Source organism: Malus domestica, chromosome 17 (assembly GCF_042453785.1).
Source record: "Malus domestica chromosome 17, GDT2T_hap1".
Lineage (NCBI taxonomy): Eukaryota > Viridiplantae > Streptophyta > Magnoliopsida > Rosales > Rosaceae > Malus > Malus domestica.
In genome coordinates, this window is record NC_091677.1 from 18,125,570 (window position 1) to 18,141,071 (window position 15,502).

Sequence of the window (15,502 nt, forward strand, 5' to 3'; positions counted from 1 at the left end):
CAACAAGTATCGTATTCAACTAAATATTGAATATGAGAGGCATAACCTAAAGTATTCGTGTTTCATAATGATTCTCATTTTCATATTTAACAAAACGTGGAAAACTCAAGAATCAAAAGTATTCAAATTCCTATTCTCTTTAAATAAACACACATCATCGTCTAAATAATTTATGGGACTCGGATCCCCTCTAAAGCAATATATGGGGAGCCTGCTGAGCAGGACCATCGGGCCGTTGAAATTTGATTCAACGACTATAAACGGAAGGGCTTTTAAAAGTTATAATAATTGCAGCCGTTTGATCAAATTTCAATGGTCTGGATAGCAGGCTCCCCATATATTGCTCCAGAGGGGATCCGATTTCTAATTTATGTACTTGGGTTGACTCCTTTGCAAGCAAGAAAAAGAATTGGAAAAAGAAAAAAAAATCAAACATTTCAAAGTCCATTTTAAAATACTTTTCATTAAAATCCAGCTAAGACTTCAATCTTCATGAATTAAACCAATTGTCACATTTTCATTCCCCTGTGTACCTGCACATTGATCCTCTCTGAGCAAAAGATAAGTCTCCCAAGAGTAGGACCCGACAAATACACAGGCAGGACCCACCACCCTGCATGTGAGACACGTGCACGTGCCAGCCCATATCTCCGAGTGAGCTAAGGATTAATCCACTACAAGCCAACAAGTCCCACAGAAAGATACTGCATTTTTTAAGCCCTTTGCCAGAAACCCTAACAGGGGCCACCATATATATTACCATGTACTGCTCCCAAACATTAAATCCACCACCACCACTGTACTTACACGCTCATGTCATGCATCCATTTTTCTCTTATCTGTTCATATTTTCTGAGTGATCAGACACTAGCCGTGGCTACCAGCTTGTACATTTTCAGTTCACTGTTTCTTTTTGTTTCCTTTTTCTCTGCTGCTTAATCATACAAGTCGAGCTAAAGAGCTAGCTCCCTTTGTCTCTATTGATATCTCTTTTTCCGTTTTATCTTCTTCTGCCTTGGCTGCAATACTACTTTGAGAGAGAGAGAGAGAGAGAGAGAAAGAGAGATGGGACATCACTCATGCTGCAACAAACAGAAAGTGAAGAGGGGGCTATGGTCTCCAGAGGAAGATGAAAAACTCATCAACTACATCACAACACATAGCCATGGCTGCTGGAGCTCAGTTCCTAAACTTGCAGGTACTCTCTCTCTCTCTCTCTCTCTCTCTAGCTCAACATGTGTATATACATATATATTCGTTATCGCTCTGCATATATACGTATATTTATGTTTTGGATTGCTTGGGATATTGGTTGCTAATTAACCCATTACAATTTTTCACTTAAGTTTTCTTATTTTTAGTTTTTTTTTTTTTTAATTTTCTTCCATGAGGCCAGGCCTTCAGAGATGTGGAAAGAGTTGTAGACTGAGATGGATAAATTATCTGAGACCTGACTTAAAACGTGGGAGCTTCTCTCCCCAAGAAGCTGCACTCATTATTGAACTCCATAGCATTCTAGGCAACAGGTATAAATATTCGAATTGTTTAATATTAGCTTATATCACCATTGTGTATGTTTTGATAGCTGTTATTGACAGTCCAAGAAAGTCATCACGCACTTCAAATTTATAAAAATATAAGCAAAAATTTAAGGAGTGCAAGATGACATGATTGAAGTGCCAATACATACACCCTATGTTCTTTCTCTCTTGATTATAATGATCTTGATATGTGAATTATAAGCAGATGGGCTCAGATAGCCAAGCACCTGCCAGGAAGAACAGATAATGAAGTGAAGAACTTTTGGAACTCGAGCATAAAAAAGAAGCTCATTTCGCATGAAGTTATTCCTGCATTTGCGACCTTTTCTAATGATCATATTCACAACCCTAGTGGTCATGGCTCTGAGGAAGGTTTCTTCACTCTCAATACAAACCCTAATTTGGGTTCTCAACCACAAGATCAGCTATACCTCCCCATTGTTCCATCACCAATGCCATCACTAGGTCTCAATTATCATGGTGATTTTAATAACATTCTCAAGTTAGACCAGACCAATTACGCTTCCAATTTCGTCGATTGTTTTTTGCCTCCCTTCCAATTACCATCAAATAATTCATCCTCATATGAGTCCTCATCATGGTCCGCAGGATATCAACCCCAACCCCAATTTGATCCAAATATTCAGCAAGTTCAAAATTTCAGCATCAATGAAGCTGCAGCTGCTCAATATAATAATATTGGTAATGAGCTCATGGTTCCAATTAGTATGGCATCGTCAGCATCAGTCACTTATGAAAATCCTTTTATTTTAGCCACCGTGCCTAAATTTTGTGAGATCATTGATGGTAATGTTTGTAGAATGCCAATATTATACCCATCTGATCTAGAAGAACTTGATTCACTTGCCAAATTATCATGCTTTACATCTAGTCATGGATCTCACCCTCAAGATCTTCAATTTCCATCCAATCAATTAGAGTGCATTGATGCCATCATATCATTGTTGCCATCATCTTCATCATCGTCATCGCCTTCATCGGCATCTCCATCCTTGTTACCATTATCAAGCAACCAATTCGACACAAACTTTAACGCTCATTGAAGCTGCTTGGAATCCTAGCTATTAGACATGATCTAAATTTGCGAATTAGGTATTTTGTATGGTTGGATTCAATATTCATAGAATGAAAATTGCATATATTTGTATCTTGACATTTGCATAAGGTGACGCTATTCCCATTACTAGAAAACCTAAATGTTGCTAGTTCGCGCTCCCTAGGAAGTGATGTTTGTTGAGACACCATATGTTTCTCTCTCTTTTCACATGTTGCTCACTTTATTATACTCTGGTCAAAGTACTCTCTATTTGAATATCTTTTATATTGTACTCTAGCACCTTCTTCATTATTATTTGAAAAATACCATATGGAGTTGCTTTTCTCTTTCTGCACACTTACCGTTTATTTCTGATTGTTAATCATTTTTTGATTAATTCATTACGAAGACTATAACGAGACTAGCTAGAAGTGTGCAGCACACCAGGTAGAGTACAAACAGTACAGCCTAAAGTCAAACCTTAGAAAATAATTTAGGCCACAAATTCTTGACCCATCCAGCAGTACTAGAAAGTTGATTTTTACACTTTTTTTTTTTTAATTTTAAGCAAACGATATTATCTACGTTAAAGAATGGACATTTGAAAAAATAACCAAAATTGGAACACTATATAGAATTATAGCCATCTTTTTAAATTTATGAAATGTATAACCAAAAGTTGATATGAAAGTACTAATATACCCTTAATGATTAAGACTTTTTACAAAACAAATTCAAAGCCTCATCTCAACAACCTAACAATTCCAGCCCTCTCAATTTATGATTATCAACATCAAAAGCTAAATTTCCAACAAATACGTTGGCCTCCTCCTGTGGCTCGACATTCGAATCGTCCTCTCTCTCTCTCTCTCTCTCTCTCTCTCTCTCTCTCTCTCTCTCTCTCTCTCTCTCTCTCTCCTCTCTCCCTCCCTCCCTCCTCAAAGACCTGTTTTCCACGTTGCCGTCGCTCTGACAATGGTAAGCATGTTGTCCTCTCCACCCCAATCCAAGGTCTGGGCTACGAAGGCGATGGAGGAGAAGCGAGTTTTGCTCCTGAGGGACAACTCATTTGTTTTCCACACTCTAAAGTTCACTCCTTTTTCTTCTTGAGAGATTATATTCACACAACCCAAATTATTTGCCCCACGTTCTTTTATTTTTTTAAATATTTTTTAGATATTTTACACAACACTAACACTTGATAAAAAAAATATTAAAAAATTAAAAGAATGTGAGGGAAGTAATTTGGGATATATGAATATAATCTCTATTCTTCTTTCCCTTTTGTAGACCAGATAATCACTCAAATCCCACGCTTCTTCCGAGCTCAGCAACCAAGATTCAAATATGCATAAGGAGTTTCAGTCAAATGAGGAAACCTTTAGTCAATTGAACTACATTCGCTTCACCCAAGAACCCACATTTGTCCAACTCCTTCCTTCTATTTTTTGGACTAAATTTTGTGCTGAAAAACAAGAACAATCAAGTGTGAAGGAAAACATTGAAGATCGGGAAGCGTAAAGCAGCAAAATCATTTGGGTTTTGAGAGTCTTTGGATTTGTTTTGTTAAAAGTTGTCATTAATGGTATATTAGTAATTTTATATCAACTTTTGATTATAATTATCATAAATTTTAAAAGTTGGCTATAATTCTATATGGAGTTCAAATTTTGGTTATTTTAATTTCTAAATTTCCCTTAAAGAAGAGGGGATGAGCTTAGCCTCACAACGGGGTAGTAATAATGTGGTTCAAATTTGTCTTTGGCGATAATCAAATCTAAATCTCTCACAAACGAAAAGGAATACCACCAGACCGTAATACTAAGTGGCTACACATTATTTTTAGCCTCTCACAAATTATTATTTATTTACGATCATCAAATTGAATAAAACAAACAAAAAAAAGGACAAAATTAAACAGAGATGTATATGAAAGAGAAAAAATGTTTAACATTTCCCTACAAACAAAAGATTCATGAGACAGGTCTCGAGTCTAGGTCGCAGAAGTGGTATTTTAAGCAGGTTCAAATGGGCCCGTTTTTAATTTGAATTTGCTACAGAAGAGTTCCTGGGCAAGGTCTTAAATTTGTGATATGAATCCGGGTCTTAAATATGTGGTGATATTAACGTTCATTCGGAAATTGTAACGAGTCATCTATTACTAAATTAAATCAAATTACAAGAAAGATTCGAAGTTTAGTGCATAAAGGACAAACGAATCACAATTGATATACTATAATCAAATTACAAAAAAGATTTGAACTTCAGCGCATAATGGAGGAATCACTGCTGATATACTCTATTAGAATTGAGTCCTAGTGAGAGAACTTAAGGAATTATTGACGTTCTTTTGATGAATTATGAACGAAATTACCGAGTTAATTCCTTTTTTTTTTCCCTTTATTTTCCTCTTTCCTTCTCTCGTTGATCTTATCAACTACTCTAGCCAACTTCACTAAGTCCAAATTTGCTAGATTAATCTAATAAATTAGTAATCCTCTAAATTATTTGTTGGTCAAAATTAATAATCCTCTAATTTGTTGATAGAAAAATATATTGGCGTTGAGTGACAAGCTCAAGTTTCATAATCCATCCGAGTCTGATAAATTGATAATTTAAACAAACAATGAAATCACAAGAGAAAATCGTTGAAAACCTTCCACTAAATGATAATTTTAAACAATGTAATCGTGAGAGAAACTTGCATGCGACATGATGCATATACCGTTGTAACTCAATAACAAAACAGGCCACAGTTTATAAGCTTGACCTTGCTTTTCCAGGCCCTGTTGTTTTTTTTTTTTTGGTTGAAAAATAGATTTTGTTAGATTAATCACTGAGAGTGTTCGAACTCACGCTGTTATGCAAGGGCTCAAAGGGTCACTTGCTCCAGGCTCTGTTGTTTGAATCCTAGTAAAACAGCAGCATGCCGAACCAGAATCACACAGAAAAGAAAATCAACTACTAAACTGGCTAACATTATGAAGTTCTGAGGTAACAAGAAATTTCTGACAAGCATAAATACTTGGAACGTGATTTAGTAGTCAACACCTTCAAGGTTGCTAGAAGAAAATGTCATCAAACTAATTCTGGTTCTGCTAAAGAACCACAGCACTCCAAGGCTAAACAACTACAAAAAGAACCAAACATTACCATGATCCAAAGGTAAGCTTGTCGACTAGATCCCAAGGTAAGACTAGGCCAGCGAAAGAAATGTTAAGCTGTAACTCTTGCTCGACCTTTCGCTATTCTTCTAGCAATTACTCTCCGTCCACCCTTGGTTGCCTTGCTGTGTTCATGTGATAAATATGTTAATCACAAATGCAAAATATACAGATTACTGGTTGATGTTGAAACTTGAAAATAAGAGACAACACGGCTCACAAAAGCTTGTTTAGAAAAGTAAGCGCCCTCATAAGCTGATCTGACAGATAAACTAGCATCACGTTTTGAAAAGTATACAAGTTTAGTGAGAGTTATGGACAAGGCTAATTTTGATGATCCATTATCCAGGTAACTAAAATTGCATCAAGTAAAATGCTAAAAGTAATGTTGCATATCAGAAAGAAGTTGATTGAGATCAAAATTAGCATTATATCTACTTGCCCATAACTACTTTAATCCTTTTCATTGATAAACATATAAACCTAAAATTTGCATTATATATACTTGCCATACTATTAAAACCATAGAACTAAATCTAAAAAGCATCCTAAAAAATTGTACATGCTATATCTTAAAAACAAGACCTCTTGCGAGAAGAAACCAAGGTTTTCTATAGTGAGTGTGTGTGTGTGTGTGTGTGTGAGAGAGAGAGAGAGAGAGAGAGAGAGAGAGAGAGAGACCGAGCAAAAAATCCATGGTTCCTCTTCCGCCGGATGGTACTGGGCTGGAACGTTCGCTTTGGAAATAACAGCATTGGCTCTGTTGATGAAGAATCACCTCCTGAGAAATAATAAAATATAAATTAAGCATGACTGAAAGTAGCATAAATGGAGTCGCTGTGAAATTACAAGTTAACTTTTATCCAGCCGGCATACTTAGCAGGAATTGCCTTTTGGACAACTCTTCTTTTCTGTTCCTTTTGGTACTTATTAAAACATCAAAAGTTGGGTTTTCCCATCCTAAAATGACAATTACAGGGGAAGAAGACTAAAGGACATAAAAACGAAAGTTTTACATGAATCTCTTCTAAACTACACAACTTCACATAGAACTACACAATTATCAAAAAAAAAAAAAGATTTTTACACTAATCTCTTTTGAAATACACAACGGGACACAGAACCACACAATTTGTGTTAAAAAGAGAGAGAGAGAGAGACAGAGATTTTTATACAAGTAACTTCTGAGCTATACAATTTCACACAGATATTTCTTAACCTAAAAAAGAATAATATTCTCTCTGTAATGTTCTCCAAAAAACAATATAGACCTCAAAAAGAAACTTGCTTCTGCCCGGCATTAGCATTACCAAAATATGTGATTGATGGTTGTTCATGTTGAAAAATTATTGTACATGAAAAATCAAATTTTACTTTAGAACCCAATCTAACGACTTTAAGCATCTATTCGCTGTCTATGTGATGGTCATGATCCAAGACCAATGATTTATTAGAAAAAAAAAATTGACAAAGAAGTATACTTGTGTGCCTAAAAACGTAAATGACAGTTAAGGCTTCAAGAACAAAATCTGTAAAGTGATTACAAACCCAGCTTATGAGATTAACTAAGTTTCAGATCCCCAACACCCCAAAATCTATCAAGTCAAAGCATCCAGCCACGCTTAGAGGTATGAAAGCTGCCAATGAAGGACATGCTTAGAAGCTAAACAATGTTTATATACAAATATACAACTCAGGGAATATGGCATTATACTACTGAAATGCTTATTTCTTTCCGAAACAAAAAACCGAAATCTATGAACAAAGCCAATCAAAATTCTCATTCCTAATACACTAAATTTCTCAAATTGATGTCATCTGCCCGCTCACTGAGAATATTAAATAATTACACGCCAAATAAATCTGTCTACTTCGTGCAGTCCTAAAAAGCGCAATTTAGCACAAAACTGCTGATTCTAATATTTTCCAACATTTTCTCAGCAACCAAACAGTAAATTAAATTCAAAATACCGAATAAAATTACAAACTTTCCATACGATCAAATTAGAAGAAACCGATGATGGGAGAGTGAGAGAGAGTACCGTCAGGTAAGTAGAACGGGAGATAAGGGAGGCCGCAGGGGTACAAGAACCCTTCAGAGGAGACCCGTCTAAGCGATTCGGCGTCGTTTTGGGGCAAACGGAGGGAGGTGTCGAAGTGGGAGAGAGACGGGAACATCTTGGGAGTGATTTCGAGGCCGTGAGAGACAATATGGCGATTCGGACTCGGGTTCGGGTGGAGCAATGGCTTGGATAGGAACCGGTTTATGAGGGAAGCTCCGGTTCGAATTAGGGTTTTGGACGCCATTTCTTGGAAGAAGATGGAGCTGCTCAGTTTCTGCTAAAACCAATGTAGCTACTGGAGAGATGGGTGGAGTGTAGGCATGGACGACACCAATTTTATTGTCGTTAAAAATATGGTTACGGCATACAGAGGGGACTGAGGCCCGTTTGGTATTTACATTTAAAAAAAAAACAAACAAACAAACTGCTTCACTCTAAAATTAAACGGTAAAAAGTGTTATATTTGTTGCAGTTCTAATAGTTTATGAATGTTATAGTGTAAATACTATATTGTTTTAGGAAATTCTAAGGTATTCTACCACCTATTAGGGGTAAGAAATTAATCTTTCATACTACTATAAATAAAAGAAAATCGGGCGAGAAACACGCATCAGAATTCACCCAATTGTCTCAACACTTTGCCATTAATATTGCACTACATTTATATGACTGATGAAACTCACTTTCATCAAGGTTCTTACATTCTCCCACATGAGTGAAATTAGACCATTTGACTCAATCGCAATTGTACAAGACAAAGTGTGATGACTGATTATATTTCCAGAAAGACTATTCTAACAGGCTTGTAGAGTTGTTTCCCAATTTGAACTTGATCTCATTTCTTGATTTGGAGATAGACTTCTTCAAGGAAAAGGAAAACCAATTGTCTCCAATACCTATTTAATTCTGCCTTAAGCAGGGGTTTAAATAAATTTGGAGAACAATCATTATTCCAACAAGGAAGAGAAGCCAGAGGAAATTTTTCTTTGCCTTCCCCTAGCTTTCTTTTTCTCTTGCCCTTGCAAGGAGTCGTTTCTCATTGTTGTTCTTCTTCTCCGTGCTTGAATTTTCTTCTTCTTGAATTTTTTTGGGAGTCTTTGGGACTTAAAAAATTAGCTTGGTGAGGGCCGAGGATGTTGGGTAACACACGATAAAGGAGCCACGAGGTTGCTGGTGGCGCGGAATAGGGGTCGGCTCGACTCGAACTGAGGTGGCTAGCGCGTTGGGTTGCTGAGCTGGGCAAGCTGTTGTTGGAAGTATGCCCACAAAGCCACTCATTTGATGTAATAGCTTTTTGGAATACTTATTATGTTAAACTTTTATATGTTTAATGGAGGGCAAATCTTATTGTTAATCACTGTTTATTGTATCATGTGTTTAAGCAATAAGTGAATCCAAGGAATGTATTTGTTCTAAGAGATAAGTGATCTAAGTGAGTTAGATTATCGAGACCTTTCTCTTATGTTCATTCCTAAAACGTTCCTAGCCATAGGATTGCCAATTGGGCATTGACAATCCGCTAAGGTTAGTATGTGTTATGTTGACTCAAGTGTGAGTATGACTAGTCTCAAGTGATTTGGTGTTGGACACTAAGACAGACACATAGGTTCTCGAAATAGTAATCGAGTACACTGAACTACGATCAAATCAGAGTTTGAACATACATGTCATGTAAGAACTCTAAGGTTGCAATATGCAAAGTAGTCCTTTGACCTGAGGCATCATAGATGTCTAATGGTTAGGTCCTTGATCTTTGATCCTGTCAACGGCATTCCCTCGGAGTGTCCACGGCATTGTTGGGGTCAAGCTATCTAGTCATGTAGGCATATGAATGTACAACAAGGGATCTCTAACCTTCCATGGTGGAGGGAGAATACTCTAAGATATGATTCTAAAGTCTTTGGCCAAAGCAAATGAATATGACTAGAGGAAGGTTGTTCCAAATCATATTCAAGGGAATCATATAAGAAAGAATCACATTGGATAGTAGACATGAAACAAACTATCACTTAAACAATGTGATTAAGAGTATTGTATTAGAGAAGGACCGTATTGCATTGTAGTTGTAACTGGATAGGTTCTCCAACCAATTCTACTTAGCTTGGGTAACCATGACATGCTGCTAGGCGTCAACCATGGTTTGTGGAAGCCCTAATGGTTAGCAAACACTAATCAATGAAAGGGAGAATTGAAATGTGGTTTCAATTCATAATCGATAGTTAAAAGTAACATCGCCCACTGCCTCGCTAATTAGAACCTAATGGATCGTACACCGAGTAAGGATGTATGTGAAGAAATCAAATGAAATGGATAAGCAATTAAATGGTTTAATTGAAGAATGGTCAAGATTAATTAATTAGTTAATTAATTATACGAAAGGTTCGTATTGGGCTTATATGTTGGTTTTGGGTTTCGGGGCCCAAAAGCGTTTTGGTCCAAAAGGCCCATTATGTTTAAGTTGTATGACAACTAAAACAAAATGGGCAAATAGCCCAATAACACCAAGGAGGCCGGCCATTAGGGTTGGATGGGCAAAGTTTGCTTAATTGCAAGTTTGCCACTCACCAAAGAAATGAAGTATAAATTCAACTTTATAGCTTTAGGGTTTGGTAAGTTGAAATTTGATGAGACATTTTCTCTCTATTTCTTCTAAGAGGCCGGCCATTAAAGGAAGAAATATCTAGCAATCTCTTCTTCTTTTAATCATCCATATCATCTTCACAAGATACAACCTTGGTGAAGAGACTTAGAGACATCAAGCTTTTGGTGTTTTGGAGAACAAATCCTTTTTCCTCAAATCATCAAAGGAGCACTAAAGGGAAGAAAACACAAGAAGGATTCAAGGAGATTGGAGGTGACTTGAAGGCCCTCCACTTGGGTGAATCCCTTGTGTAAATAAGGATGAGCTTCAAGGGTAAAGAATCACTAAATTCTTCTTTCTCTTTAATGTTGTTAAAGAGTTCATTTTGGTTCACCATATACTAGGCTTTGAAAGTCATGGGTTTTATTGAATTGTTTTTTTGGATGCATGCCTATATTAATGAGTTAATAGTATGCATATGTATTCAAATGTTCATACTTGTTCTTAGCTAGGACAAAATTTTTCCTTCAAGTGGTATCAGAGCCTAGGCCTAGTTTATGGTGAATCCTTTTGGGTTTTGTGACTTTCATATTTTGTGATTTAAATGTTGTAAATGTTACAAGCTTTGTTCTTGCTTTTGAATTTATAAATTTTGCTAGAAAATTTAGCATCTCAAATGTTGTAGATGTATTTCATTTAAGCATGAATATTGGAACTAAAATTTGGTGCCATGTGTTTTGGGAAATTCGGCCAAATCCAAAGGGTGATTTTTTGGGTTCATGTTTGTCTTGTTAAAATGGTTTTAAAGTGACTTTTGGAACCCCTAAGTACCCTAGGATGTTAGCTCTCTTTTGAGTGTTGAAAAAATGAGTTTTGGTAAGTGAAAACATTCATGGAGCTATTATGAGTTTTCATGAGTGTTCTTCAATGTTCTTGAAGTTCTTGCCAAGAACATAAAGTTTTGAAGTTTTTGATTCAAAAGTTTTATGTTTTTCATAAAGTTTTGGTTTAAATTTTGATGATTGAGGTTATTGGTGAGATGTGATGGAATGGTTTTAATATTTGTCATAATTAGTCATAGACTTTATTTTTCAAACAAATCATCACTTTCACCCTTTTCCTCACCCACCAAAAACAACTTTCAAAATTTTTTAGATTTTTTTTCAAAACATCATTAAATGGCCGGCCACCCCAAGTGTGGATGTTTTTGGGGCCTTTTGTGCAATTACATAAAGTTTTAGATACTTTTGTGTATTTGCATTTTGGCCCAAAAGTTTAGGTTTTTACAAAGTGACCCCAAAAGAATGAGAACAAAATTGTTTTGTCTCTTTAATGAGAATTGGATTTTCATTTCATTTAGTTCCATTTAAATCAATTCTATGGATCCAAAAACCAATTGTTTAAAATTGTTTTATTAGTTAATGTGATTGATTAAGAAAAGGGTGATTATGAACCATAGGCCTCAATAATTGAGCTATGTGATTGGCCGATATACATTATGAATGTTTGGGTTTTAGTAGTATAGATTTGAATGTAATTTGATTAATTCAAGTTGTTGTAAATGGACATAAGTCCATCATTTGATTTGTGTTGTAAAAGGGCATAAGCCCTTCTTATTATTTCATGTATTCCTTTTGTTTATATGTATGCAAAATGGAATAGTTGGGTCCAAAGCCCAATAGGAAATAACGGTTTAATTGGATTAAACACGTAACTAAAATCAACAACTACCTACCTTAGACCCAAGGTCCAACACAAGGCTCGTGTTGGATCAAATTGAACGGTTCATAATCATCCTAAGACCTAATATGACTATATAGTCCATATGAGGATGCAATGCATTCGTTAGTAGTTCCATATAGTCTCACTTATTTCTTCGAAATAGTGGGAGTATTATATGCTACTAATTCATATTAACTTGGACCAATAGTTTTGATAGGCCCAAGTTCTTTTAATATGATTAAAATGTTTTGATGTAGCCCAAAACTACTCCCTCAAAATGAAGATTTAAGTTGATAAGCGAGAGATGTTTAGAATATCTCTTCGTAGGCCTTCCACCGTGGTGGGCTCCAAGCGTTTGTGACTCATACACCGGCTTCACCCTATCATGGGGGAGTACAAAGTATGTGCTTACATCCAGGAGGAGTCCATAAACATATGATGAGGTTAGTGTAGGCAACGAGGGTAGCCAAACATCGTATCATCGTGAGGCTATTCTTGAACCCCTTCACAAACTAAGCATGGTGGGAATAACTTAAACTAAGTGCAATGGTGCCAACATCGTATCATCGTGAGGCAACATTCTCTAGAGGCCAAACGGATGGGTAATTACAAAAGTTGTAAATGAATAATGCGTTATTCTCTCATCATTATTTTTGCTAGCCAAACATCGTATCATCGTGAGGTGGGCTTGGTAATGGTTAGTCTCCCATAACCCGCTAAGAGTTCAATATAACTCTCGAATTCTATTGAGGGATGTGGAATTTGCCAAAAATAGTGGGTGGTACTATTTGATTCAAAGACCCAATCAAATAGTTTTAAACAAACAATCTAATACGATTTCTGTTATGTTATGTAGTGATCGACATGCCTAAAATTATACCCACCATTATACTTGACAAAAGTGGCCTTAAGGGCCAACGTTTCCTTGCTTGGTATCGCCATATTGAGAATGTCTCAAAGGTGAAAGACATATTGTATGCGCTTAAGCAATCCCCTCCTCATGTACCTCTTACGAAACTAGCTTCAAAGGAGGAGTGTCAAAATTATGTTAGACACTATGAGGATGACTTACAAGCCAAATGCTTAATCCTTACTTCACTTAGTGAGGAGCTTATGAAGCTACATAAGCACATGGACACTTCTTGTGCCATGGTTGAGAGTTTGCATAAGATGCATGACATTGAGACTAGTAATGTACGATTCTCAAATGTTTGTAGTCTAATGAATGCCAAGATGGCAAAGGGGGCATCGGTTCATAAACATGGACAAAAGATGGAAAAGATATTTAAAGATCTTAAAAGTTTAGGAATTTCCATCGATGGGAAAATGGCCCAAGACTTTTTCCTTGCATCTCTCTCGGATGATTTCACTAAGTTTATTGTAAACTATAAAGTGAATAGATTCGATCATTCTTTGAAAGAGATGATTGACATGTGCTGTAGATTTGAAAAAGGTTTCAAAATGGACAGTGGGAGTGAGAATGCAAACATAAGGAAAATGTTGCATAAGAAGAAGGCAAAGAAATCCAAAGGAACATGCTTTCATTGTGGAAATGATGAACGTTGGAAGAAGAAATACAGGATGCGCATTGCGAGCCTTATGACACGAACTTTTGAAGAGACTATTTCTGTCATAGAGAGTGCTTTTACAGTGAGCTCCAATTCCTGGATATTTGATTCAGGCGCTAGTCAACATATCTGTAATACGATGCAGGGACTAGTAGGAAGCAAGTCACTGAGCAATGGGGAGATGATTGTGCGAGTTGGGAACGGCACTAAAATCTCAGCAAAAGCAATAGGCACCTACATGCTTAACCTACCCTCTGGGGAAGTCCTGGAACTTAAAAATTGTTTATATTTTCCTTCATGTATAAAGAATTTGATTTCCATCTCTAAGCTTTTACGAGATGGGCACTCAGTATTGTTTGACAAAATGAGTTGCACTTTATACTTGAACGGTCGTATTATCTCTCATGGTAATATGATAGAGGGACTTTTTCACCTAGAGACGAATAGTGGGTTGCACTGTATTGAAAGCGGGAATACCTCAAAACCCAAAAGGGCTAGAGAAGATGTTAACCAAGAAAAGACGTGGCATCTTAAACTTGGACATGTGAACCTTGATAAGATTCGCAAGATGTCGAAAGACGGATATATCCACCCATTGGGTAATGACCAGATGGGTACTTGTGAATGTTGCTTGAAAGGGAAAATGACCAAATCTCCATTTACTGGAAAAGGAGAGCGTACCACTGAAATTCTAGGGTTAATCCACACTGACGTATGTGGACCTATGTCTACTACGTCGAGAGGAGGCTTCTCCTACTATATCACATTCACCGACGATCACTCTCGGTTTGGCTATGTGTATCTTATGAAGTACAAGTCAGAATCCTTTGAAAAGTTCAAAGAATTCAAGAATGAAGTTGAGAAGCAAACTGGGAAACAGATAAAGATTCTAAGATCAGATCGAGGGGGTGAATATCTGAGTAATGAGTTCCTAGATTATCTCAAAGAGTGTGGAATAATATCACAGTGGACTCCACCGGGAACTCCACAACTCAATGGAGTTTCTGAAAGGAGAAATCGAACCTTGATGAACATGGTTCGTTCTATGATGAGTTCTGCTGATCTACCAGTAACATTCTGGGGATACGCTCTATATACAGCAGCTTACTTGCTTAATAGAGTACATTCCAAGTCAGTTCCAAAAACGCCCTATGAGATATGGCATGGAAGAAAGCCAAGTCTTAAACACATTAAGATTTGGGGTTGTGAAGCATATGTCAAGAAGCTTGAAGCTACTAAGCTTGAAGCGAGATCAGTAAGATGCTATTTTGTGGGATATCCTAAAGAAACTATGGGATATGAGTTCTACCATCCTAACGACCAGAAAGTCTTTGTCGCCAGAACTGCTAAGTTTCTAGAGGACGAATTCGTTCTCAAAGGGACTATAAGCAAACAGATGGAAATTAATGAGATTAATAATGAACCACAAACAAGCACTAGACATATTGACAACCCTGTTCCTGAACCCCAAGCTCAACGTAGATCTGAACGGGTTAGTAAGCCACCTAAGAGGTATGGCTTAGACAATGACTTTGATGAATTGTACCTTCTAGGTGACAATGAAACAAAGGAGGACCCTAGAGACTACACTGAAGCAATGTCCGACATTGATTCAAAGAGATGGCAAGAGGCCATGAAATCCGAGATGGATTCCATGTATCAAAATCAGGTCTGGACTCTTGTAGACCCTCCAGAAGGTATTGTACCTGTTGGAAACAAATGGGTCTTCAAGAGGAAGATAGGCGTTGATGGGAACGTGGAGACTTATAAGGCTAGACTAGTAGCCAAGGGTTACAGGCAAAGAGA

At 36.8% G+C, this 15,502-nt stretch overlaps 2 protein-coding genes across 2 annotated transcripts; one reads left to right on the plus strand and one right to left on the minus strand.

Annotated features, from left to right (window-relative positions):
• Window positions 1–808: 808 nt before the first annotated feature.
• On the plus strand, window positions 809–2,876 carry LOC114822531 (myb-related protein 330-like). The gene is made up of 3 exons (XM_029096934.2): window positions 809–1,198; window positions 1,397–1,526; window positions 1,747–2,876. The coding sequence occupies exons 1-3, from the start codon at window positions 1,066–1,068 to the stop codon at window positions 2,603–2,605; spliced, it is 1,122 nt and encodes a 373-aa protein (XP_028952767.1). The 5' UTR covers window positions 809–1,065; the 3' UTR covers window positions 2,606–2,876.
• A 2,674-nt stretch (window positions 2,877–5,550) lies between these two features.
• Window positions 5,551–8,198, minus strand: LOC114822709 (uncharacterized). The gene is made up of 3 exons (XM_029097711.2): window positions 7,805–8,198; window positions 6,444–6,543; window positions 5,551–5,887 (listed from the first exon to the last, which is right to left on the minus strand). The coding sequence occupies exons 1-3, from the start codon at window positions 8,067–8,069 to the stop codon at window positions 5,815–5,817; spliced, it is 438 nt and encodes a 145-aa protein (XP_028953544.1). The 5' UTR covers window positions 8,070–8,198; the 3' UTR covers window positions 5,551–5,814.
• Between the last annotated feature and the right edge of the window lie 7,304 nt (window positions 8,199–15,502).

Bases quoted from the DNA above. Each gene is read 5' to 3' on its own strand.
- LOC114822531 (XM_029096934.2), top strand. From the start codon at position 1,066: ATGGGACATCACTCATGCTGCAACAAACAGAAAGTGAAGAGGGGGCTA. The intron at 1,199-1,396 runs GTACTCTCTCTC...CCATGAGGCCAG, and splicing joins CTCAGTTCCTAAACTTGCAG to GCCTTCAGAGATGTGGAAAG. The intron at 1,527-1,746 runs GTATAAATATTC...AATTATAAGCAG, and splicing joins CATAGCATTCTAGGCAACAG to ATGGGCTCAGATAGCCAAGC.
- LOC114822709 (XM_029097711.2), bottom strand. From the start codon at position 8,069: ATGGCGTCCAAAACCCTAATTCGAACCGGAGCTTCCCTCATAAACCGG. The intron at 6,544-7,804 runs GTACTCTCTCTC...ATTATTTCTCAG, and splicing joins CCCGTTCTACTTACCTGACG to GAGGTGATTCTTCATCAACA. The intron at 5,888-6,443 runs GTCTCTCTCTCT...ACATGAACACAG, and splicing joins AACCATGGATTTTTTGCTCG to CAAGGCAACCAAGGGTGGAC.